This window comes from Alosa alosa, chromosome 10 (assembly GCF_017589495.1).
Source record: "Alosa alosa isolate M-15738 ecotype Scorff River chromosome 10, AALO_Geno_1.1, whole genome shotgun sequence".
NCBI lineage: Eukaryota > Metazoa > Chordata > Actinopteri > Clupeiformes > Clupeidae > Alosa > Alosa alosa.
Genome location: NC_063198.1, coordinates 30,714,946 through 30,740,148, shown reverse-complemented (window position 1 = coordinate 30,740,148; position 25,203 = coordinate 30,714,946). Strand labels below are relative to the sequence as shown.

Here is a 25,203-nt window from a genome sequence, read left to right as displayed (position 1 = left end):
TCCACGCCTGAGTCACACAGTTACACATAAAAAAAAACTCAGTCAAAAACAAATCATAGTGGCAAGAAGTGAGATCCAAGTGATAAGTGCTCTGTACTTCTTGTTTGCAGACACTGTTGTGTCTTGTTTCTGTTTATATTTGGTTTCGGATCCTATGCAGATACACACAGGTCTTATTTCTGGTTGTTGTCTCAGATGCATAAATCAACTATCATTTACTGTCACAGTCACATAGTACAGCAGTTTTATAAATGGCCTATTCATGCTTTATGATTTCAGTATGTGTGAAACCCATCCAAGTGCTCCACTCCAGAGGCTCTGGTGTCCTTTCCCTCCCAGATTCACATTCTCTCCATCTCCTTCTCTCCGTCTCAGCCAGGCTCAGGGCTGCTGAGTGCTGGAGGAAATTGCTCTGTTTGAGAGGCACGGTGGTGTTCGGCCCAGTGCTCCTCTGCAGCTGCACCCAAAGGAAAGATCACATGATCGTCTGATCTAAATCAACTTACAGGGCGTCAAGGTGGGGCAAGTTTCTCAATGAAGCCAGTGTGCTTTCTTCACCCTGAGCTGCAGATCTCCATCTGAGGTGAGGGACGCACGAGGTGACAATACACTTAGGAGTGCAATGACTTTCCAACAGCCTGTAACTTTAGCTCTTAGAGCTGCCATGGCTGTTCCATTTAAGGACAATATGCATCAATGAGTGAAGGCTGTTGAAGGCCTGCAACAGACTGCAACTACTGTGCTTTTTTTGCCCAGACAATGCCCAACAAGCCTCAACATTCTAAAGTTGTCCAGACAATGCCCTACAAATGCCAACATTCTAAAGTTGCCTAGACAATGCCCAACAAAACCCATCATTCTAAAGTTACCCAGGCAATGGCTAACAAACCCCAACATTCTGATGGATGAAGTCTTTAAAATGTTCAGAAAACCAACCTCCAGCTCCACATTGCCGAGACAGTTATGGAAAAAAATGACTTTTGGGCACATCAAACTCAAACTCCTTATAACAAACACCAACACAATAGACTGAAAGAGCAATCACCATCACCATGTTTCTTTCCAACACAGCCTGCAAATGGAGCACTTAGAGCAACCATGGCTGTTCCCTTTTAGCGAAGTTGTACAGCATCACTGAAAGAGTGCCAGTGCATCATGCCAGCGAGTCCAGTTTTAGAAAACCAAGACAAACAAAGCCATTCCATGCGTCATAACCTTGGCATTTAATTATTCACTGCAACGTGTCCTTGCAAATCCTTAGAAACACTCAGTTAGTTGCAACTGTCATGGCTTTCCCTTCATTATGAGTCAGGCTGACTAGAGCAGCACCAACCTTGTGTCTTAATTCTGGCGTCTTCTGTTTGAAGGACATGTGGACCTTCTGTGCGAGACATTACTGACCATGTGGGCCCTGGCCTGTGCAGTTCATTGCATCAGTGGCGGAACTGCCCAAGTGTCCACTACAGAGTACTGATCCCGTCCTGATAGGACACCAATCTGGGCAAGTTATATGGCATCTATATGGTTTTCATTTTATTCTGATATCTAATGTCTATATGTGGTTCTTACCTCATTCTCTCATCTAACATCTTAGCAAACTGACGGCAAGGTCCAGGTCGTCCCTCCCCTCATCAAAACCTGCAGACTCACACAGTAGATCAGCCCAAGGCTCAGGCTGTGCTGCTGGTCAGACTGCTCTGGTGCTGTGGCCCACTGTTTCCTCGACTCATCAAAGCCATGAGTGTCATTAATAGCAGATGGCAGCCCAAAGCTCTGGCAGTATGGTGCTGGTTGGACTGATGATGTTAAGAATGGAAGATTGGAGCTGCTGCTGACTGCCTAACACTTCTACACCAGCTTCATGCCAGATCTGGACCAGATGTCTGTCTGTTTCTGTCTGTCTGTCTATCTGTCTGTCATTCTGAATGTCTGTCTTTCTCTCTGTCTGTCTGTCTATCTGTATATCTAAGACTGAGTCTGAGAGAGTAGAAAAACAGACAAGGAACTATTGTCCTTAAACATTTCCATCCTTTAATCCACAATACATTTACCACATTTGCTTGTTTGTTTCCAAAGGTCATCTGTCTCCTTTGGGATGTGATCTGAACGCTTTGAGTTCTGGCTTTGTGATCTCTGTCCAGCCCCGATCTGCAGACAGATTTACAGTTTCAGTAATAAGAGTGAAACATATACATACACAGAGGTTTCCCCAAGCACTGCTTCACAACCCATTAAAGTAAGCTTCACACAAACTGGTGTGGTCATCTTTGAGCATGAACCAACTGACGTCCATGCCAGTGTCATCGTAACCTCTCGCTGGTCTGGCCTCTCACACTCTCTCTTTCCCTCTTTCTCTCTCTCTCTCTCCCTCTTTCTTTCTCTCTCTCTCCCTCTTTCTTTCTCTCTCTCTCCCTCTCACTCTCACTTTTCCTTAATGTCAAGCTGCTTCACGAGCATTACTGTTTAGACACATTGTTGCCAAAGCATTGAGAAAATAAGAATGAACAGTAATATGAAAAGTTATGTGTACATACACACTGTCACACACCCACACTCATACGCACACACACACACACACACACACACACACACACACACACACACGCACACACTGGTCACTCTGGTGGCCCCACTGTATTCCGTTGTAATCAGCTTGTTCCAAACATGTGTTTGGGGTCCCCTGGGAGAGAGACTGCTTGCCTGCTAGTGAGGCATGTGCATGTGTGTGTGCTTAAGTGTGTGTGTGTGTGTGTGTGTGTGTGTGTGTGTGTGTGTGTGTGTGACTGCACATGTTTTTAGGTGTATGTGTGTGAGAATGTGCATATGCACGTGTGAGGTCATCCCCTGGACACTGGTGCAGCCTGGGAGCTGAGGGTCCAGGCAATACGTGCGTATTTCTCCCTCCCTGGGCTGGGTCGGGTCGAGCCCGGCAAAGGAATTTGCTGCTAATGGTTCTGCCGAACCCTGTCTGAAACTGCACACAAAACCGGCCCAGCTGGGCCCAGACCGACTACCCACAGGCTCCGACCACACAGCAATTGGGTCTCAATTTTAGAGGGTTCTGAAAGACCACAACATGTCACACAGGTTTTAATGAAAACCAGGAGCACATGGGACTGTCCATGGAGAGAGAGAGAGAGGGAGAGAGAGAAAGAGGGAGAGGGAGAGAGAGAAGGAGGGGGGAGAGAGGGGGGGCAGATAGAGAGAAGTATTGAGGTGGTATTGTGACTGGACCAGACTTTGGGTCTAGTTTAGTTTAAGGGAAAAGTGCATGTTCACGGGAGATGAATGGGATCAATGAATGCCAAGTATTCTCATGACTGAGAAAATAGTACTGTGTGTGTGTGTGTGTGTGTGTGTGTGTGAGAGAGAGAGAGAGAGAGAGGAAAGATTGCATGTGAAACAAAATATTTCTAATACACTGCCCCTCCCTGACTGTCTGACTCTCTCTCTCTCTCTCTCTCACACACACACACACAAATACACACACACAAACACAAAGAAAAAGAGCACTGCCCTAATGATGAGAGTCCACTTGAGGGATGGGCATTTAGATTAAATCTAGAGCACTTTAACCAAGGGTGGAGAGAGAGAGAGAGAGGACGCAATAAAGTGCTCCACGAAGGAGAGAGAGAGAGAGGGAGGGAGGGAAGGAAGTAAGGAGAGAGTGTGAGTAAAAGCACGAGAGAGAGAAAGAGAGAGAGGGAGAGAGAGAGAGGGAGGGATTGAGAGAGGAAGCAGAGGGAAGAGGGAGAAGATTAAATCTAGAGCACTTTTTTTTAACCAAGGGTGGAGAGAGAGAGAGGGACCTTGTCAAAGTGCTCCACGAAGGAGAGAGAGAGAGAGGGAGGGAGGGAAGGAAGTAAGGAGAGAGTGTGAGTAAAAGCACGAGAGAGAGAAAGAGAGAGAGGGAGAGAGAGAGAGGGAGGGATTGAGAGAGTGGAAGCAGAGGAAGAGGGGAGAACATATTTGAACGTGAAAAGAGAGGAAGAGAGCAGCTTCTGAAAGAGACAGGTACCAGAGTGCAGGTAAGACCCTCTTTCTTTCTTTCCTTCTCTCTTTCCTTCTCTCTTTCCTTCTCTCTTTCCTTTTCTCTATCCTTCTCTCTTTCCTTGTCGCTTCCTTTTCTCCTGAGGCCAGGGGGCTTGGGGGCTGGGTCTCTGTCTGTGCACGGAGCCCCGTTGCTTTGACCACGGTCAACACAGCGGCACCCGCCGCTCTGGGAGCTTGGCAAGGGAGGGCTCTGGAACATAAGCACAAGTGTTTCTATAGAAACCCTGTGCCCGCGTGCGCACTGGTACTTCAGAGTGAGCCGCTACGCGGGCTAATCCTAGCAGGGGAAAAAACACAACAAACAGAGACTGCTGATAATATGTTGTTTATACAGTAGAAGATACTTTGCTAGTGACTGTTAAACTTTCTTAGTTATATTATCATAAGCAGCATTTTAAAATAAAGTTATTAGCTTATTCTGGCATCAGTTCAAAAGGCAGCAGAGGAGCACAGTTCTGCTGTTGTGTTCAGTGTATAGGATCAGATTCATGGCACAACATTTTTGTGTCCATGCTATAATCTTGCCCAGCAACTGATGTGGCTTTGATGTGCATCTGATGTCTTGAGGTTTGCCTGTGTTTCTTTGAGTTTGATCTTACAGTGGTTGAAGCTGAGTGCTAAGCAAGGCATTTTTATAAACATTAGAGTCTGTGGTGCACATATCCTATGCATGAAGAACGTTTATGAGCAAGAAACCAAATTAGCCTTCACTTTTAAAGTTTGGGAGGGGGGGGGGCAAAAAGTAACAAAAACTTCTTTGGTCTGCTTTGTCCTCCCATTAGAGTTTTGTAGACATGCACAAGCCCATTTCCAGACTGAGGAACTAGCCAGACTCTTAGGCTGTAGGAGCTAGGACTCTTAGGCTGTTGTGCATGACTGGGCAGCACGCACATTCGTATTCGCTGTTGTGAGCGTTCCTCTGGCTCAAATCTTTTTTGGGGGGTCATGTGATCAGGTTTGGCTTTTTTTTTTCTCTGCTCCTTTCCTTCTCTCTCTCTCTCTCTCTCTTTCTTCCTCGTCCTCTCTTGTTGATGAGTCCGATTGGCTTTTCTCAGCTTGGACTTGGCCATCAAAATAGGTCAAAAGCTCCGTCCAATCTCCTGCTGAATTCCGTCTGTGTGGAAGCGCTGCCAGGAGGATTTGTGAGGGAGCGCAGGCCTGCTCGCTCTGCCAGGTTGCCTTGTCCACGGGGACCCCTCACAATGTGTTGGTGCCACTTTCCGTGCTTGCCTGAGACAGCATTGTTTTTCTTAGCCGAGAGACCGGGGCGTTGCAGAGCTGTGCTGCTGTTTTGGAAGGTTCAGATTTATTATTTTTGGCGGGACACACTTAATTGTTGCCTTGTAATTTTTCGATGACTCACACTATAGTGTGTTTATCAAGTCTGACCCTATATCCTGTCCAAGCTCAATATTTGCTGTCACAACTGTGAAGGAAACCAGAAAAATAAACATTTCACACAACTTTACATACAATCTTCTCTTTTCCAACATTTATGATTCTAGTGTCAGTGAAAGCAGACTTCTCAAAATAAAAAATAAAAAATCCATTACCTTTAATGGACAGCTGTGTCATCTTATGTTCATCTTATGGTGGAGACAATTCCCCTTCATTTCCACTGATGTGGCTGTTTATTGGACTCTACTGAATGCATTGCAATCTCTTGATCCACTAGCAGAGGCATGCACTGCATATATAAACAAAGGCTTATTCCCCATCCACTCTCCGTCTCTGGAGAAGGTCCCGCCCTATCGCCATGGAGAGGCAGCTATTTGTCAGCCAGGGGACCAATGCCAAACATCTGTAGGTCATTAGTAGCTGCTGAAGCCTCCTATTCCTCCACAGCTTCATCCAAGTGCATCTGTGTGTGTGTGTGTGTGTGTGTGTGTGTGTGTGTGTGTGTGTGTGTGTGTGTGTGTGTGTGTATGTGTGTGTGTGTGTGTGTGTGTGAGTGTGTGTGTGTGTATGTGTATATGTATGTGCATGTGTGTGTGTGTGTGGTGTGTCAAAGTGTGTGTGTGTTTGTGTGCATGTGCATGTGTGTATGTGCGTGTGCGTGTGTGTGTCTGTGAGTGTGTGTTTGTGTTTAAGGCATCTAAGTCTGCTGATATTACTCTGGCTGATGAAGAGCAGTGTTCCTCAGTTCAGCCTGTAGTTCATGTTGCTGTTTAACCCACCGAGAGTCCTTGTGCTAATTGATGCTGAGTGATTAATGTAACACCTGGTCAGAGAACTGGACAGTGAGGCTGAGAGAGTAAGATGTGTCGAAGGGCTTAACCATAGTTTGACATCTACCTCAGAAACACATCTATTCTGTGACTTCATCACTGACCTCTTATCTGATGACACAACTGTGTGGCCAGTGTTGCCGAGGCAGATTTTGGGGTGTAAAGTCCCTCTCGAGCACATACATACATATTCACCCTCTATACACACACACACACACAGGCCTGGGCCTCAGATGACTGAACCCGGGAAACAGCAGGGCACACAAATAGCTTTTTCAGACTGTAATGGTGCAATGTTTTTTTTTGTGCAACGTTGATTAATGTGCACTGTCCTTTAAGTAAATAAATGAAATGAAAAAGAAGGCATGCCACAGCTGTTGTCCTCTCATGTTTCACTCTGAGGTAAACACGGAGTGTGTGAAGAACACGAGACTCCAGGACTTAAGCCCTCTCCGCATGTCACGGGCCAGACAAGCTCCATCACTCTACACAAACCAAACATCAACATTAAAGGCCTCAACACTCAGGATGTCACTGATACTAGTCCTGGGCTCTTTGGTGTGTTTTCAGTGGGAGATTTTGTATGTATTCTATACAGAAACCCCACTGAAGTTTGTCTGAGATCTTGGTTTGCTATCTAAAATGATGTAAGGCTTACATGGATCATTTTAAGGCTTACTGATTTATGGATGAACCCTACAACACATTTTTGAACGATCCTGAGTAGCAATTTGAAAATGTTCTTATTTAACGTTATTGTCGTTCTGCATTGAGAATAAGGGTGAACATGTGGGCCTGCAACTCCAGACACCTTTAAACCCAAACTGGCCTTCTCGCTTTATGGGGAATTGAGCAGTCCTGCTTTCATTATTTGCTATGGTCTCGGTCAGCAGTCTGGATCAGTTGGACTCCCTCCATGGCAACGGATTCCGATGCGTATCGGGCCCCGATCACCTGACATGTCTTATCCCTCCTGTCCTGACACATGTGAAGCTCACCTGTTGTCTAACCACGGATCTGCATCAGTCCTAAAACATGTGAAGCTCACCTGTTGTCTAGCCACGGATCTGCATCAGTCTTAAAACATATGAAACTCACCTGTTGTCTGACACACCTGGTACACATCCCTACTAAGCGAATGGGATAAGAGGATGCTGTCAGTATGATGAAAGGGACCAGATGAGATGCTGGGAGCCCCTCTTCTTCCATCTGTCCGTCTGTCTGTCTGTCTGTCTGTCTGTCTGTCTGTCTGTCTGTCTGTCTGTCTGCTGCATCAGGTCCAGATGTGTGTCTTGTGTAGACTCATCACCTGTGATGGACGAACAAGTGTGTGAAAAGTAGTGATATTTCTATTGTGCGTTGCGTTGTGTTGATACCTCGGTGTTAAACTTAGTATTATTTATAGGCCAGATAGGCTGGAATAGTCGACAGTAGCGTGATAAGTTCAGCTGGAATAGTCGACAGTAGCATTATAGGTTTGGCTGGAATAGTCGACAGTAGCATGATAAGATAGGCTGGAATAGTCGACAGTAGCGTGATAAGTTCAGCTGGAGTAGTCAACAGTAGCGTGATAAGTTTGGCTGGAATAGTCGACAGTGGTACATAGTTGTCATGACCCCTTCGGGTTCTGGTTTCTTCTGGATTCTTCTTGGACTGGTTCTAGTCGACATGGTTCTGTTCTTCTCATTGAGTCGGACTCCCACAGGGGCTTTGTCAGGGCCCAGACACCCCACGCCTGCCGCCCAGCCTGCTGGTGCTACTGAGGGAGGTGGAGGAGGTGGAGGAGGTGGGATATCTGGGGAGTTCTAAAGGCCAGGTGCCCTGTTTTTCTAAGGTCTATAAAAGAGGTAATGGTACAGCCAGACCTGGAGAAGGGAAAGAAAGAGAGAGGAATAGTGAGAGATAGAGAGAGAGAGAGGGGGGGATAGTGAGCGGTTAAGAGAGACATGGCAAGAGAAAAGTACAAAAAGGGAAAGTGTTTGGGGGTAGTTAGAGAGGGGAGTGAGAGAGGGAAAGAGAAAGTGTTTGGGCGGGTAGTTAGAGAGGGGAGTGAGAGAGGGAAAGAGAAAGTGTTTGGGGGGGTAGTTAGAGAGGGGAGTGAGAGAGGGAAAGAGAAAATGAGAGGGAGAGAAAGAGAGGAAATGTCTGGGAGCTCAGACTGTGGCAGAACCTGGGGATCACTTACTCTTTCTCGTGTGTCTGTGTGCGTGTGTGTGTGTGTGTGTGTGTGTGTGTAGGTGTAGGTGTGTGTGCATGTGTGTGCGTGTGTGTGTGTGTGTGTGTGTAGGTGTAGGTGTATGTGCATGTGGCATGTGTGTGTGTCTGGACGTCAGGCATGTGATTTGTGCAGGAAATGACTTTAGTGATATTACATAACCAAGTAAATTTTCTCCCTCAATTCTTCATGGTTTCTAAGATACACATTTTTGCAAGTGTTCGGGTGGTGTTTGGTTGGTGTTTGCAAAAGTAACACAGCATGTACCTTCTGTACTCAACTCTGGAATAATGGTCACTGGCAAAGCTTATAAAATGATTCAGGAATTTTGAATTTTAAATGAATTCAGGAAAAAGTGAAAAGAATAACTGCAACTGCAACTTGTCATCCCTCTGTCAACACATGCAGCATACTTTGAGATGATGTAATGTGGGTTTGGCGTACCTCTTCCTTGTGGACTCAAGCCAGTGTGAGAATGTGTGTGTGTGTGTGTGTGTGTGTGTGTGTGTGTGTGTGTGTGTGTGTGTGAGTGTGTGAGTGGTGGTGCAGCTACCAGGTGACGTGTGTCTGGCTCAAAGGGGGGTTCATGAGCTTCATGAATCAACAATGTCGAGCAGACTTCTAAGAAGGACACAACAGACCATCTGTACTACTATTTTCTTGAACAGTGTTGTTTCGTCCAATAATTTAATTCAGGATCATACGTTAACTATGTGTTGTGTCTCCCTGAATGAGGGCTGGGTTTGGATCATATGTTAACTATGTGTTATGTCTCCCTAAATGAGGGCTGGGTTTGGATCATACGTTAAATATGTGTTGTGTCTCCCTGAATGAGGGCTGGGTTTGGATCATACGTTAACTATGTGTTATGTCTCCCTAAATGAGGGCTGGGTTTGGATCATACGTTAAATATGTGTTGTGTCTCCCTGAATGAGGGCTGGGTTTGGATCATACGTTAACTATGTGTGCTGTCTCTCTCTGTGTCTCTGCAGGACCATGAGGGCTGGGTTCGGATCGTATTCTCTCCTGCTCCTCCTGCTGTGTCCCGTCCTGTTGGGCCAACGGAGTCCCCAGCGACGACCCAAGAAGCCACCACGCCCCGCCGTCACCCGGAAACCACCGGTGCCCGCGGCCCCCGCGGCGCCAGAGGCAATGGAGCCGGCCGAGCCCACCGACTTCCCCCCCCCCATCCTGAACCCCCCCTCGCCGTACGACAACTGCCCACGGGAGTGCAGCTGCAACCCCATCTACCCCCACACCCTCTACTGCGAGAACCGCAACCTCCGCCGGGTCCCCCAGATCCCTCCCGACATCTACTACCTCTATCTGAGGAACAACTACATCGACGAGGTGACCGCCGACGCCTTCAAGAACGCCACTGACCTCAAGTGGGTCGACCTGGCCAACAATCGCGTGCGACGGGTCGACCGCGAGGTCTTCAAGAAGATCCCGAACCTTCTCTATCTGTACATGGAACGGAACCAAATGAAGGAAATCCCCACCGACCTGCCCGAGAGCCTAGAACAGCTCCGTCTCAGTCGGAACCAGATCTCCAAGATCCCGGCCGGCGCCTTCAACAAGCTGGAGCACCTGGTGCTGTTGGACCTCCACCACAACCGCATCAGCGACAGCAACCTGGGCAAGAACGTCTTCAAGGACCTGAAGAACCTCATGCAGCTCAACCTGGCGCACAACATCCTGCGCAAAATGCCTAGCAACGTCCCCACTGGCATCTTCCAGCTGTTCCTGGACCGGAACAACATCGAGGACATCCCGCAGGACTACTTCAAGGACTTCAACAACCTGGCCTTCATCAGGCTCAACTACAACCAGCTGAACGACAAGGGCCTGCCCAAGATGGTGTTCAACATCAGCAGCCTGATGGACTTGCATCTGGCGCACAACAAGCTCAGCGTGGTGCCGCACTTCAACGGCCGCCTGGAACACCTGCACCTCAACGACAACCAGATCGAGCGTGAGTCGCCAACACACACACATACATACACACAGACACACACAGACACAGACACAGTGTATGGTTCGTGTCAGGATATCCTTACTAATGGAATTCCTCCTATCCGTTGAACAGATGTAACTGTTGTGTAATTGATTATGTATATTGTTGTTGTTGTCTCTTTAGATTTAAACGGCACAGAGATCTGTCCTCATAGTGCGTTGGCGAACCCGGAGGACAGTGGTGCAGTGCCCAGACTGAGGTACCTACGCCTGGACGGGAATCACCTGAGTCCACCCATCCCCATGGACGTCATCACATGCTTCAGACACCTCCACTCCATCGTCATCTAGAGTCGCTAGCAAGAAAAACACACACACACACACACACACACACACACACAATACAAACAAATACATATATTATGCACACATACACACGGGAACAGAAGGACACACACAAAATTTACACAGACACACACACACACACACACACTCATAGTGTGCATATAGAACATAGACATACACTCACAAGCACACACACACACACACACACACACACACACATAGTACACACTCATACACATACACACTCTACTTTTGGTATTCCTGACTTCTTGATAGTACTTGGTTGAAACTGAAAATAAGTTTGAATGTCTGAATGTTTTCATTATTATTATTATTGTTTCTAAATGAAAAAAGGAGAGAGATCTTTGCAAACTTGAGGACATGTTTTACTGTACAACCCAGCGTCATTTCAACGAAATGTGTATTTATTGAGGGAGGAAGGAAACCAAATTGCTGCCGACTATGGCCCAGATCTCTCTGGGATCCGGCTCAGATGCGGCACTGTTCTGGCCCTCATCCAGCACAGAGCCTCTGGCTCTCTGGGAGGAGGTTTTTGACTGTCTTCTCATGTCATGACAATAGAGTATGTTGTTTTCAGAGCTGGCGCATCAATACCAGCTCATAACTTGCAATAATTCAGACCTGAAGATCAGAGGTGAGTCTGTGATTCTCATACCAAACAGATTTTGTTAAGTTCTAGTTATCCATTTTGTCTGTGTGGTCAGACAAAAAAAGTTGAACCGTAAAATCAGAAAAGCATTCGTACACTGTCTTGGCTCTGTAAATGGTAGACAAATATAGACCCTTTCAACAATAAAAACAAAAAAATGCTTGAACGTTCTATTTGGTTCCCAATCTACTTCCTCTGCATTAAGATAACATATGGAATGTTAAAACGGAAGCCTTGTGGGGCCAACTATGATGCTGATAATGGAACTCTCTTGAAAGGGTCTATAGTGTCTTGCATCAGGAAGCCGGATGATAATGAATATTCACAACCTTTGTGCAGAATCACGGACGACACCTTTAAGGTGCATTAGGTGGCACGCAGCAGGTGACTGCAGAGTAGTTGCATCTATGGACCGGGCAGGAGAGATGTGGCTGGAGAGAGTTGCATCTATGGACCGGGCAGGAGAGATGTGGCTGCAGAGTAGTTTCATCTATGGACCGGGCAGGAGAGATGTGGCTGCAGAGTAGTTGCATCTATGGACCGGGCAGGAGAGATGTGGCTGGAGAGAGTTCTCAGAAAGGTTCGGCTCGCGCTGACAACAAGAGCAAACGAGACAAGACGCTTGTGTGAATCACGTGACTACCATGTAGTTGAACATGTCCTTGATGCGCTGGCGGTCTGAAGGGTGCTGTTTGTCGGGAGATCTTTCATATATATGTATTTTGTATAAATCAGTTCTGTAAAATAAAATCAAATAAATACATTTCTTCTTCTATCTCAGTGGCACTGTGTGTTAGCCGTGTCTGATTGATTCATGCTGTTCCGGGAAAAAAGGAATGTTTTTATACTTAGTTCTTATAAGAGCATTGGCTATGGTTACCAACAGACAATGTATTTGGGAAATAAGTATGCATTATGTGGTGAAAATAATTATAATGTCATTGTAAGTCTTTTTGGACAAAAGTATACTATGAGCTATGAGCAGAAACATAATTAAGTTAAGCAGTTTGCAAAGATACTCCCTGCTAATTGTACTGTACATTTTAGTTTTACGAGAAGTTCTTCAATAATTGCCTCTTTGGCTTAAGTTGTCAGCGAAGGGATGACTATGAGACAGACACGGCTTTGTTCTAGCCCTGATCTGGCTATGATCTGGCTTTGATTTGGCTTTGATCTGGCTCTGATCTGGCTTTGATCTGGCTTTGATTTGGCTCTGATCTGGCTTTGATCTGGCTCATATCTGGCTTTGATCTGTAGCCGATCCATCCCACTGTCCTCTGCTGTCTAAACCCTGTTGGCTGTCACGTGACACCACTGCGCATGGGCGCGGCGCACCCAGACTAATGCGAAGCAGACCGGAGCACCGGATTGGATGCAGGGCGGTGACATCACACACCGAGGCAGCCTGCAGGACAAACAGAGCCAGGTAGCCAAGAGAGAGAGGAAATCATTCATCACAGAGACGACAGCAGCATCACGCAGAGGGAAACCATTGACAATTACAAGTTACAATACAGATTCACATATTACAAAATAAAGTGAAACATAAGTAATAGAAATAAACGTCTTATAAAACTGAAAAGTAGTTATTATAGTAATAGGTAAATAGTTTACATGCAAATGTGAGCGATGAATGGAGACCTGTATGGAGAATTTCACATTTCACACATTTGACCAAGTAACCACCAAACACTGAGCTGATTTTAATGGAAACATGAATGCATGTAAAGAAGCTGTGGACGGTATGTAGGAGGGAGGAGGGAAGAGGTTTTTTTTTAAAAGTTCGCCAGTACACACACAACACACACATCCAGAGTACATCCACACAACACACACATCCACAGTACACACACAAGGGTCATTCCACGTCAGTTCAACCAGGGCCCACGCACTTAGGTGAAATAATAATCTCAAAAATTCTGAAAAAATTACCAGGTGTACCTATGTTACCCAGGAGACACACTGTAAAATTACTCTTATGTAAGATCAATACTTTCCAAGATACAGCCAGTTTTACAGGGGGAGGGGGTGTCGACACACACACACATCCACAGTACACACACACATGAACACAGCTTCGTCTTTAGACCTCTGCGTCTTCCAGTGGATGATACTAATGATTAGCCTGACGAGCCAGTAAGCCATTAAAATGTAGGGTCTGGGCACTCACCGTTCGCAGTGCTCAGTCCGAAGGGCGGGATAATCGGTTGTCTTTCAAATTCCCTTTTTTGTTTTTTTGTAGTTGGTTAGTTCAAACTTTTGCCAACTTAATAAAAGCTGACTCGTGTAACACTGTTCGCCAACAGCAACATCCATCTTATTTGTTTTCAAGTAGCAGGGAATTCAAGCCAAACCATCAATCACTATGTTAAGCCCGCCTAACGACTCTATACACGATTTGATTGGCCTGATAGAAGTTTGAGTTGCTAGACTAGCCCTGGCAGCAAATGAAATTTGGGTGCGTCTAAATTTCTAGGCTAACTAATGATGACAGAGGAGGGGAAATCAAACAATAGACCTCAAGTTGGTTCAGTCCTCAACTCTTTAATATGTTACAGACCACATCCTGTTATTCAGGGGTGTACACACACATCTGTAGGCTTTGAGTGTGTTTGGACTTTTTCTCTGATTTGTGTTGATTAGGTGAGGACTTCCTGTGATTAGGTGAGGACTTCCTGTGCCCTAGGGCCATAACGCCAGCACTGTGAGTCTGAGCAGAAGAGCATCCCCTGTAAAAACATGATAGATTTAACATTCATGCAGCAATGAACAACACACTGGTTGTTTTGTCAAGTCATAGTCACCTGACAAGTTTAGAAACAGGTCATTATTTTTATGTTTCATGGCACTGATATAAATGTATGATATTTTCAAATACCTAGACCACCAGCTGTCTGAAGTCTCAGTTGACATGAATACTGATCTAAACCTCAACTCTCACCTGAATTAAACCCCACCCTTACAATGAGACTAAATCGATCTACCTTTCATCTGAATCAAACCCCACCCTTAGACTAGAGCTAAATGGACAGCCTGGACCAGAGTGTTGTCAGAATGAAGGGTTCCTTGTGCTGTTCTTGTAAAGGAAGATGGAAATGACTTGCTGACTTGCTGACTTGGCACAGCATGCTCTCCAGGTTACAATTACAATAACAGAGCTACTTTCTTCCTGATGAAACTTCCCTCTTGTCATGAATCAAAGACCAAAGAATCAAAAAACATTTGTGAGATATCACTGCCCATTTTTTCTCCAGGCTGCTGATTCAACCGAGAAAAGAGAACACAAGGAAATACTTCATATAGGGGGTTTTCAGAAACCATTTGAGTCCTTTGGTCACTAATGAGAGGCTGCAATGCAATGTACTTTCTTATTGTTGAAGTGTAAAATGTAACATCTGGGTCATAAACTCCCTGGACCGAAAGTTCATTCATAATTAAAACAAAGACAACTCCTGCTCAGCTAATTTTACAGTGTGAAAAAAGGGACAGTAAGATTTTTTTTTCACAAAATGGGAAATTTTATTAAGAGAGGGAAGTCTAAAAAGGGAATGATGTACACTCCGGCTCTATACAACAGATCTCTTTTACCAAGGTGTCTCAGAGAATGGTATGAATCTAGATTAATCAATGTGAAAGACGAGTCATTTGAAGAATGCATGTTATGTATTGTAGCGCTATACAGTATATAAACAGACATCCTCTAGGTCACTGCATTTGGCGAGGTTTTGTTCTTACCTGCAGTGCACCTTCAGAAGGCTGCCTCTACTACCACAATGACTGGGGACCACGCATGAACAATTTCCTTTAAGTGTTTTTAATGATGAACACCAAAAACGGATGCCCTTTGAACAATAGGTTAAATAGGTTCACACACACACACACACACATTATGCAAAATGATTAATCCTTGAACAGACAGTTTCTAAACTTGCATTTCTTGTCTTTCTTCTGCTCTCAGAGTTGCTCTTGCTACACTATGGAATATTCTTTATGTTATATCCAGTTTCACGTTTATATTTTCAATAAAAAAAAACCTCTCCTCTTTATGAGAAGACATGTTAAATCCATCACTGCTACTTCCTTATAGGAGGGGATGGTGTTGGTATTTATGTGTGTGTGTGTGTTTGTGTGTGTGTGTGTGTTGCTGAGAAGGTGAATGAGTTGAGGAGTATGTACAAGAAACATGTATTTGTGTGTGTGTGTGTGTGTGTTGCTGAGAAAGTGAATGAGTTGAGGAGTATGTACAAGAAACATGTATTTGTGTATGTGTGTGTGTGTGTGTGTGTGTGTGTGTGAGTGAGTGTGTGTGTGTGTGTGTGTGTGTGTGTGTGTGTGTGTGTGTGTGTGTGTGTGTGTGTGTGTGTGTGTGTGTTGCTGAGAAGGTGAATGAGTTGAGGAGTATGTACAAGAAACATGTCTTCTGGCTGGTGGCCATTGAGGAAACGCTGGCAGCATGCCATGCCACTCTTACTGAGGGAAAATGCTTCTCCTCAGAAAAACTCTTGATTTGATGCCCATGCAGACCATGTCAAATGCCAACTCTATGCCATAGCTGTCTCTTTTTCTGAATCACTTTCTGAGAGAGAGAGTGAGAGAGAGAGAGAGAGAGAGAGAGAGAGAGAGAGTGAGAGAACAGCTAAACAAACAAGAATTACAATACAGCATGTAACATACTGTATATCTGCTGAAAAGATAAAAGATATGCTGCTATACTTGTTATTATAGACAAAACATCATTGTCATTGTTAGCTTTAGGTAATATACAAAGTAATGTGTGTGTGTGTGTGTGTGTATGTGTGTGTGTGTGTGTACTGGTTTTAGCACTTTCCCTATCAGTTTCCTACCAGGCTCCTCAGCCAGTTGGAGACCCTGTCCTGACAGATGTGGTCTGAAGAGGTGCCAAGCCTTGAAGGGAAATCATTTAGTGTCTTATCAGATTGAAACTCGGTCCTGTTTATATAATGATTCATTATGTCTTTTTTGAGTTATGAAACTTCGTCATCAAGACGCAAGATGCTCAGACTAATACTGTATGTGTGCGTGTGTGTGTGTGTGTGTGTGTGTGTGTGTGTGTGTGTGTGTGTGTGTGTGTGTGTCTTCAGGAAACAGCATTGCTGTCACCAAGTCAAAAGACTTTCATCACTTTAAGGTCGATATGGGTGAAGTACTTTAAAGCAACCGTTTTAAAAAATATATATGTTCATTTTTACACTTTCTTTCCCACAGTCTTTTATTAAATGAAACTGTAGTTCAGAAGGAGCTAAAAATAAAGTTGTTGCAGTATTATCTCATTTTTTTTTTCCAGGTCGTGCACTACAGCTGTGTCATCCTCGTAAGAGCTCCATGCGTCGCTTACAGTAACTACAAGTACCAACCTGTCTGAGCTGGCGAGTGAATGGCACTCTGTGAATGGCTCAGCGGCATGAAGGGAATCCTCAGGACAAGCCACCACATCAAAAGAAAAGAAAAGCCTCTTTGGCATCATCCACACAGCTACGTGGGAGCTCCACAATCAGATTAGGAAGGAGTGGTGAAATGAATCATATATTCTTTTAAGTGACTCTGAGAGACTGTGAAGATGTGAGCTAATCCTCATTCCAAACTACGTAATTGCTTTCAGGTATTATTAGTTTAACATCCATATTTAATCCTTGGCTATTTATAGAACTACAACAATTCTGCCACTGCCCCAATCCTGGAAATGTGGAAATGGAATTCCGTGTGCAGAAAATCCTGGGTGGGTGAGCATGTGAGTGATTGATTGTAACTTGCAGCTTTCCTCTTCCCCTTCCTAGCAGAGCCCACAGGTGAGAGAAAGTCCCCACCTGGCCAATATAAGGGCTCAGCGTCAGAATGGCAGAGCATCAGCAGCATCGCAGCAGACAACACCTGCACTCCAGCAGAGAACACCTGCGACAGAACACCTGCACAGTCCAGCGACAGAACACCAGCGACAGTCCAGTGACAGAACACCTGCGACAGAGAACACCTGCACAGTCCAGCGACAGAACACCTGCGACAGAACACCAGCGACAGTCCAGTGACAGAACACCTGCGACAGAGAACACCTGCACAGTCCAGCGACAGAACACCTGCGACAGAGAACACCTGCGACTGTCCAGCAACAGAACACCTGCACAGTCCAGCGACAGGACACCTGCGACAGAGAACACCTGCACAGTCCAGCGACAGGTAACGCAGAAATTAGCACAGCCACAGGCTCCACTGTATATGAATCATATTCATATATAACTCTCTTTGATGTGTGCACTGATTTATCTGGGTACTGGTTCTATCTGTCAGCTACATTGAAGTAAAGTGTAACACACACCAGTGTCTGTTGGCGAGGCGATGATCCACTCAGAACAGGCAGTGAAGTGCCGCACACTCTGTCTCCATTTCAGTGCTTCTGTTCAATCGATAACGGTGCGATCTTAACATTATTGATTTCATAAAAGCATTGAGTGTGCGGCGCTTCATCTGTCGGCAAAATATGCATTTATTAGTGAGCGGTCCCATGATACAGAACGCAAACCAACCACAGCATCCTGCAGCGTCTTGCTATGGCTTCAGTGTTCTGTTGGCTGTTGGACTTTATTACTTCAACTACCAGTAGTAAGACCCTATGGAGGGGAATCATTTTGACAGTTTTTATGCACAGTCTTGTAGGCTACAGATCTGTTCAAGTTCAAGTTCAAGGTCATGGTCATATACTTGATCACATATTGTCACGTCAATACCACTAATTCTTAGACTCAGAGCTTGCTGAACTTCACAGAGTAAGTAAGAAATAGATAGAAAAGAATAATTGAAGTCTTTAGTGCAAAAACACAGATACTGTAAAATAATCATATATGAGCTGAGTTGACCTGGTCATCTGATCAAATAAATTGTGTTATTTACTGCGCTGCATTAGCATTGTGTATTATATGTTTCAGTGCATCAGCGCCTATCTGTGACATGTAGCTGCTAACTCAATGGGCAGTTCATGAATTCATGGCCATGTTTGTTTGTACCAAAAAAAAAAAATCCAACAACAATTTGCCGTGAATGTAATTGTATATTTGACAGATTATAACAAAGTAGATTTGTCATCAAAGGTATCCATGTGTGAATATGTATGTACAATCTTGTTGTGTTACCCAGTGTTGAGGAGAAGAAGAAAAAATCTCTAAGAATGATGATGATGAAGATGACGACCATGATGATGAAGGTGTGTCTCCTGCTGCTGTGTGTGTGTCCCGTGATGTCAGCACGGAGACTCCAACTGGGCAGCTGCACCGTCAATGTCCACACACACGAGCTGCGTCACCACTTCCTCTCCATCCGCCAGAGTGTGGTGAGAACACATGCATACACACACACGCACGCACACACACACACATGCACACACACACACACACGCATCTACACACACACACACACACACACACACACACACACACACACATGCACACACACACACACACGCATCTACACACACACACATGCAACCTGGGGCCCTAAACATTGTCTCCACTTCCCTCTTTTTAAAGAATGCCCAGATTGTCACTTCATTCTGAACATACAGCTATACAGATACACATAGCCGCAGGCATACTGCCCGTTTCCTCTACCTGTTGGTCCCTCCTGACCATTACAAAAGCTCTGTATTGCTGGGATGATATAGCTCATATACACACATCACTTCCCATATTCAGCCATGCAGTGGATATGGCATGTCAGGGCCGTGTCATTTTACTCGTTTCCATTCGTTGCTGCGTCAGGCAAAAGGGCTTAATGAAGGATTACAGTAAGAGAAAGGTGCTTGCGACTTACTGAAGCGTTTCCTGACACAGCCACTGTCTCTGGCTATATGTCACCACTCCAGAATCCGGCCTAACTGGTTCGAACCTGTTTTTTTATGGGACGGAGGTGACGTAGAGTGATGGGTGTCTAGAAGGGATCTGGGAAAGTACACACTCAGTCCAGGAGTTCTTCGTCTCACACACACTACAGGATTAGAGGCTTACAGATGGTTTTGTGCGTGGCGAACCACTAATGCACAGCTGTGATATTTCTCCAAAGGTCGCCCAAGACACACAGATTGGCATCAGGCTGATGAAGAGTGACATTTTGAAGGATGTTCAGGTACAAACCTTTTATTTTCTCTTGTGTCTGCATACTAGATACTAGAATCCCTCGTCTGAATCTTTAACAAGGCAAGGCAAGTTCATGTATGCAGCACATTTTATTCACAAAGGCAACTCAAATGCTTTTGACATTATATATAGGGAATGGGGAACATAAGGTATAATTAAAAGGACATAATTCTAAACAAACAAAAAGGAATGAACAAAGAACATGAAAAAAGACCCGGAGTAAAAACAGTGTATTTGTATCAGTGTTTTTGACGCAATGTCTTATACTCTATTAAGACAGCGTAAGAGTGAAGTCTTCTGGTGTCCCATGCTGAATAGGGCATTTAAGTATAAGTATAAGTATATATACTCTTTTGATCCCGTGAGGGAAATTTGGTCTCTGCATTTATCCCAATCCGTGAATTAGTGAAACACACACAGCACACAGTGAACACACAGTGAGGAAGCACACACTAATCCCGGTGCAGTGAGCTGCCTGCAACAACAACGGCGCTCGGGGAGCAGTGAGGGGTTAGGTGCCTTGCTCAAGGGCACTTCAGCCATGCCTACTGGTCGGGGTTCGAACCGGCAACCCTCCGGTTACAGGTCCGAAGTGCTAACCAGTAGGCCACGGCTTTTAGTCCAACCCTTCAGCTGCACATGAGGTGTGCACGTGATAAGGTCATAATAGCATGTGTTCTATGACAGAGATTTAGTAATTACTACGTTATCATGAATATACAGTAATAAATTATGCATTAACGCTCAGCTAACTGGTTTTTAAAATCGATTGGTCACTCTGCATGATCCTAGAGAGGTTACACAGCAAACCATGTTATGACTCTTTCAGTGTTAAGTAACCTGCAGCTGATCCACAGTTAGCAATTTGGCAAACACTGATTGGCTGCATCAGCTGTCAATAATCCAGTCTAACAGACAAACAACCAACCTGCCAAAACACAAATCAAGCAATTAGAATGTAGTATTCTGCCGAGTCATGTAGCGTTGCGTAATTGTGGTGAGAGCATTCCGTTGCGTTCTCCTCACAGGTGTCCCAGAGCTAGGGTTAGGGGTTAGGGGTTAAGGTTAGGGGTTAGGGTTAGGGGTTAGGGTTGAGTTAGGGGTTAAGGTTAGGGTTAGGTTTGAGTTAGGGTTTAGGTTTGAGTTAGGGGTTAGGGGTTAGGGTTAGGTTTTGAGTTAGGGTTAGGGGTTGGGGTTAGGTTTTGAGTTAGGGTTAGGTTTGAGTTAGGGTTAGGGTTAGGGGTTAGGGGTCAGCGTAAAGTGTAATGGTGGTGAGAGCGTTGCGTGACTGACGGGGCGGCGCTGTTCTCCTCACAGGTGTCCCAGAGCTGCTGTTTCCTGCGCCACCTGCTGCGTTTCTACGTGGAGCGCGTGTTTGGGAGCCCCTCCGCCAGCCACATGCTGCAGCAGAGGAGCACAGGGGTGCTGGCCAACGCCTTCCTCAGCATCAAGAAGGACCTGCGCCAGTGTGTGAGTTTAACCACTACCACCACCAGCACACACACACACACACACACACACACACACACACACACACACACACACACAGCACTCTCACCACACATACTAACACGCCACCAACACACACCCACAGTATTCACAACGCACATACCAAGACACACACACACACAAACAAACCGCTAATAAAGACCCACAATACAAACACATACTCTAACATCTGTAACACACACACACACACACACACACACACACACACACACACACACACACACACACACACACACACACACACACACACACACACACACACACACACACACACACACACACACACACACACACACACACACACACACCACATTCCTGACTTCACTAACTCTTTGTGCCCTCTCTGTAGCCAGTTTGAAATCCAGACTTAAGACCACACTGTTCTCAGACTTAAGACCACACTGTTCTCAGACTTAAGACCACACTGTTCTCAGACTTAAGACCACACTGTTCTCAGACTTAAGACCACACTGTTCTCAGACTTAAGACCACACTGTTCTCAGACTTAAGACCACACTGTTCTCAGACTTAAGACCACACTGTTCTCAGACTTAAGACCACACTGTTCTCAGACTTAAGACCACACTGTTCTCAGACTTAAGACCACACTGTTCTCAGACTTAAGACCACACTGTTCTCAGACTTAAGACCACACTGTTCTCAGACTTAAGACCACACTGTTCTCAGACTTAAGACCACACTGTTCTCAGACTTAAGACCACACTGTTCTCAGACTTAAGACCACACTGTTCTCAGACTTAAGACCACACTGTTCTCAGACTCAGACTTAAGACCACACTGTTCTCAGACTTAAGACCACACTGTTCTCAGACTTAAGACCACACTGTTCTCAGACTTAAGACCACACTGTTCTCAGACTTAAGACCACACTGTTCTCAGACTTAAGACCACACTGTTCTCAGACTTAAGACCACACTGTTCTCTCAGACTTAAGACCACACTGTTCTCAGACTTAAGACCACACTGTTCTCAGACTTAAGACCACACTGTTCTCAGACTTAAGACCACACTGTTCTCAGACTTAAGACCACACTGTTCTCAGACTTAAGACCACACTGTTCTCAGACTTAAGACCACACTGTTCTCAGACTTAAGACCACACTGTTCTCAGACTTAAGACCACACTGTTCTCAGACTTAAGACCACACTGTTCTCAGACTTAAGACCACACTGTTCTCAGACTTAAGACCACACTGTTCTCAGACTTAAGACCACACTGTTCTCAGACTTAAGACCACACTGTTCTCAGACTTAAGACCACACTGTTCTCAGACTTAAGACCACACTGTTCTCAGACTTAAGACCACACTGTTCTCAGACTTAAGACCACACTGTTCTCAGACTTAAGACCACACTGTTCTCAGACTTAAGACCACACTGTTCTCAGACTTAAGACCACACTGTTCTCAGACTTAAGACCACACTGTTCTCAGACTTAAGACCACACTGTTCTCAGACTTAAGACCACACTGTTCTCAGATGCTTTCTGCTAACTGTGCCGAGTTACAAATTCTGAATCTGCCTTGATAATTATTCTACCTTGTCTTTTATTACTTTTTTTTACTACTTTTGCCTTTGTTTTTGCTTACTAATTATTCTTTATTTTTAAATGAGTTTACATTGTGTTTTCTTTTTATTATGATCTTTACCTTTTAACTCTCTATTCTTTGACTATATTGCCCTTCTATGCTTTTATTTGTTATCATTGTTTGGTTTTGTTTATGTAAAGCACATTGAATGACCTCTGTGTATGAAATGCGCTATATAAATAAACTTGACTTGACTCTCTATTGGACAGCATGATCAGATGCACTGCCAGTGTGGAGAGCAGAGCAGATTAAAGATGGAGGCCATCCTCGCCAGTTTTGACAAGGTATACACATACAAACGCACACACACACACACACACGCACGCACACACACACACACACAGACACACACACAGCAGACTCCTCTCTCCTCTCTTACCCATCTCTCTCTAACTGTCTAACCGTCCGTCCATCTCTCTCCCTCTCTCTCTCCCTCCCTCTCTCCCTCCTTCCTCCAGTTGGAGCCCCAGGCTGCTGCAGTGAAGGCGGTGGGAGAGCTGGGTGCGGTGTTGGAGTGGCTGGAATCCTTCCACACCAGCAGAGACGCTCCCTTGGAGGCCATGCACGGCTAGGACCAGTCCCAATGTCACGCCACACCACGCCACGCCACGCCACGCTACACCACACCACGCTACACCACACCACGCCATGCTACACCACACCACGCCACGCCACGCCACGCTACACCACACCACGCTACACCACACCACGCCATGCTACACCACCCCACGCCACGCCACGCTACACCACACCACGCTACACCACACCACACCATGCTACACCACCCCACGCTACACCACGCCACGCTACACCACGCTACACCACGCTACACCACACCACCCCACGCCACGCCACGCTACACCACACCACGCTACACCACCCCACGCCACGCCACGCTACACCACACCTCATTTCAATGTCCTCGTCTTGCGCCTTTTTATACAGTCTCCTAATTTATAGAGTGAATTCATAAAACGATTAATTTATTATGTGTTTATTATCATAGACTCATTCAATTTATTGAATGGACTTGTTATTTCAGTGTCACATACTTAATTTGCTAAATTAAATCATTATTTCAATGTTTTAAAGAATGCTTTCATTTAATTAATGAATATATACAAAGCCCTGTTCATAAAAATTTTATAGAATGTCAGAATTGACCAAATGAGTTCATTATTTCAATGTCCTGCTGTTGTTGCTGTGCACTGACAGTGAGAATGACTTGTCACAGTCTTGAAACTTCCGTTAATTTATTGTCAGTAAAACATAATTTTTTTCAGTTGTTTTAACTTATGGTGCTTTCATGTTAGCAATGATGCTATACTGGACATTAAATGACCTTTGTAAGATGTTTTTGTACAGATGTTGATTATATTGTTTTACAATAAAGCTCTAAGTGTTTGAGATAAATAGATGGTCTTCTGTGTGTGTGCTGTTCTCTGCTGTATTTTGAAATCCTAATCTATCTTGTAAAGGGCCAAAGCAACCTCCTCAGAAAGCATTCTCATGACATCTTCAGAGAGCTATTATGCAATTAAATGAGAGAGTCTGTGTCTGTATCAAGTACGGTCAAAACAATATCAAGTGCTGTAGAAAATCCACAACAATAAACACCTGAGACCAATTTAGTTTAAAAGACAACAAATAAAAGAAATAAGGCCTATGAAGGAGAAAAAACAACTGACATCTTGAGCCAGGAAATAATATATATATTTTGAAACGAGGTTAAATAACAGGCAGCATGGAGTCCATCCTCACAACCCAAGCTGACTCATTCCATAGTTGGGGGGCTACAACACCAGACAAGACCACCTACCCTGTGATTCAATTTAGATTTGCTTAAAAGAAACACCTTGAGTGATATGACAGAGAAGAAGTGGCTGTGAGTTGGCAAGCATTCAAACTGCTTTTGAACTGACCTCTAGTGGTTAATGGGAGTAATTGCATTCTTGTGATCTGTATGCCTCCTAAATGCCATTATGGAGGGGAAAAGCCATTATTTCGTCATGAAAACAAAACCACGTGGTTGGACTTGTTCATTGAACATGTCATACAACTATTGTGATGAGCTAGATGAAACGGCAACAGTGTTACAATCTAAAGTTGATGACAGCTCAATTGAGTGAGTGTCTCTACGAGGAGCTGGCTCATGGAAGACTGGCCTAACTAAACACATCCACCTAGCACCACACTGGACATAAACACAGGGCCTGTCAGCCTCTATTGGCTGGGACAACTTCCAATCACCGGAACACAGGCACATATTCTTGAAACTAGATGTACTGCAGAGCGGTACAAAATATGACCGCCGTCCAGTCCAGCACATTTTTTCCACAAAAATAAGTCACGCTGAAAGGCATATATGATTCTAACTGTCTCACTGAATGGCATTATGCACACTCAATTCTCATTGGTATCTGCTAGACAACAAGTACCAAAACATGATTAGTTCATAAATTTCACATGTAAAATA

The 25,203-nt window shown here is 44.8% G+C and overlaps 2 protein-coding genes and 1 long non-coding RNA gene across 3 annotated transcripts; 2 read left to right on the top strand and 1 right to left on the bottom strand.

The window, feature by feature from the left end:
• Window positions 1-230: 230 nt before the first annotated feature.
• Window positions 231-744, bottom strand: LOC125302595. Its single transcript, XR_007194933.1, has 2 exons — window positions 559-744; window positions 231-457 (listed from the first exon to the last, which is right to left on the bottom strand). It is a non-coding gene; the product is annotated as an uncharacterized LOC125302595 (long non-coding RNA).
• Window positions 745-3,924: 3,180 nt separating this feature from the next.
• LOC125302135 (proline/arginine-rich end leucine-rich repeat protein) lies at window positions 3,925-10,868 on the top strand. The gene is made up of 3 exons (XM_048255157.1): window positions 3,925-4,028; window positions 9,489-10,471; window positions 10,637-10,868. The coding sequence occupies exons 2-3, from the start codon at window positions 9,493-9,495 to the stop codon at window positions 10,801-10,803; spliced, it is 1,146 nt and encodes a 381-aa protein (XP_048111114.1). The 5' UTR covers window positions 3,925-4,028; window positions 9,489-9,492; the 3' UTR covers window positions 10,804-10,868.
• Window positions 10,869-19,483: 8,615 nt separating this feature from the next.
• Window positions 19,484-23,370, top strand: il19l (interleukin 19 like). The gene is made up of 4 exons (XM_048255485.1): window positions 19,484-19,597; window positions 20,926-21,078; window positions 22,937-23,011; window positions 23,186-23,370. The coding sequence occupies exons 1-4, from the start codon at window positions 19,508-19,510 to the stop codon at window positions 23,297-23,299; spliced, it is 432 nt and encodes a 143-aa protein (XP_048111442.1). The 5' UTR covers window positions 19,484-19,507; the 3' UTR covers window positions 23,300-23,370.
• The last annotated feature ends 1,833 nt before the right edge of the window (window positions 23,371-25,203 follow it).

Bases quoted from the DNA above. Each gene is read 5' to 3' on its own strand.
- LOC125302135 (XM_048255157.1), top strand. From the start codon at position 9,493: ATGAGGGCTGGGTTCGGATCGTATTCTCTCCTGCTCCTCCTGCTGTGT. The intron at 10,472-10,636 runs GTGAGTCGCCAA...TTGTCTCTTTAG, and splicing joins CAACGACAACCAGATCGAGC to ATTTAAACGGCACAGAGATC.
- il19l (XM_048255485.1), top strand. From the start codon at position 19,508: ATGCACAGCTGTGATATTTCTCCAAAGGTCGCCCAAGACACACAGATT. The intron at 19,598-20,925 runs GTACAAACCTTT...TTCTCCTCACAG, and splicing joins ACATTTTGAAGGATGTTCAG to GTGTCCCAGAGCTGCTGTTT. The intron at 21,079-22,936 runs GTGAGTTTAACC...TCTATTGGACAG, and splicing joins AGAAGGACCTGCGCCAGTGT to CATGATCAGATGCACTGCCA.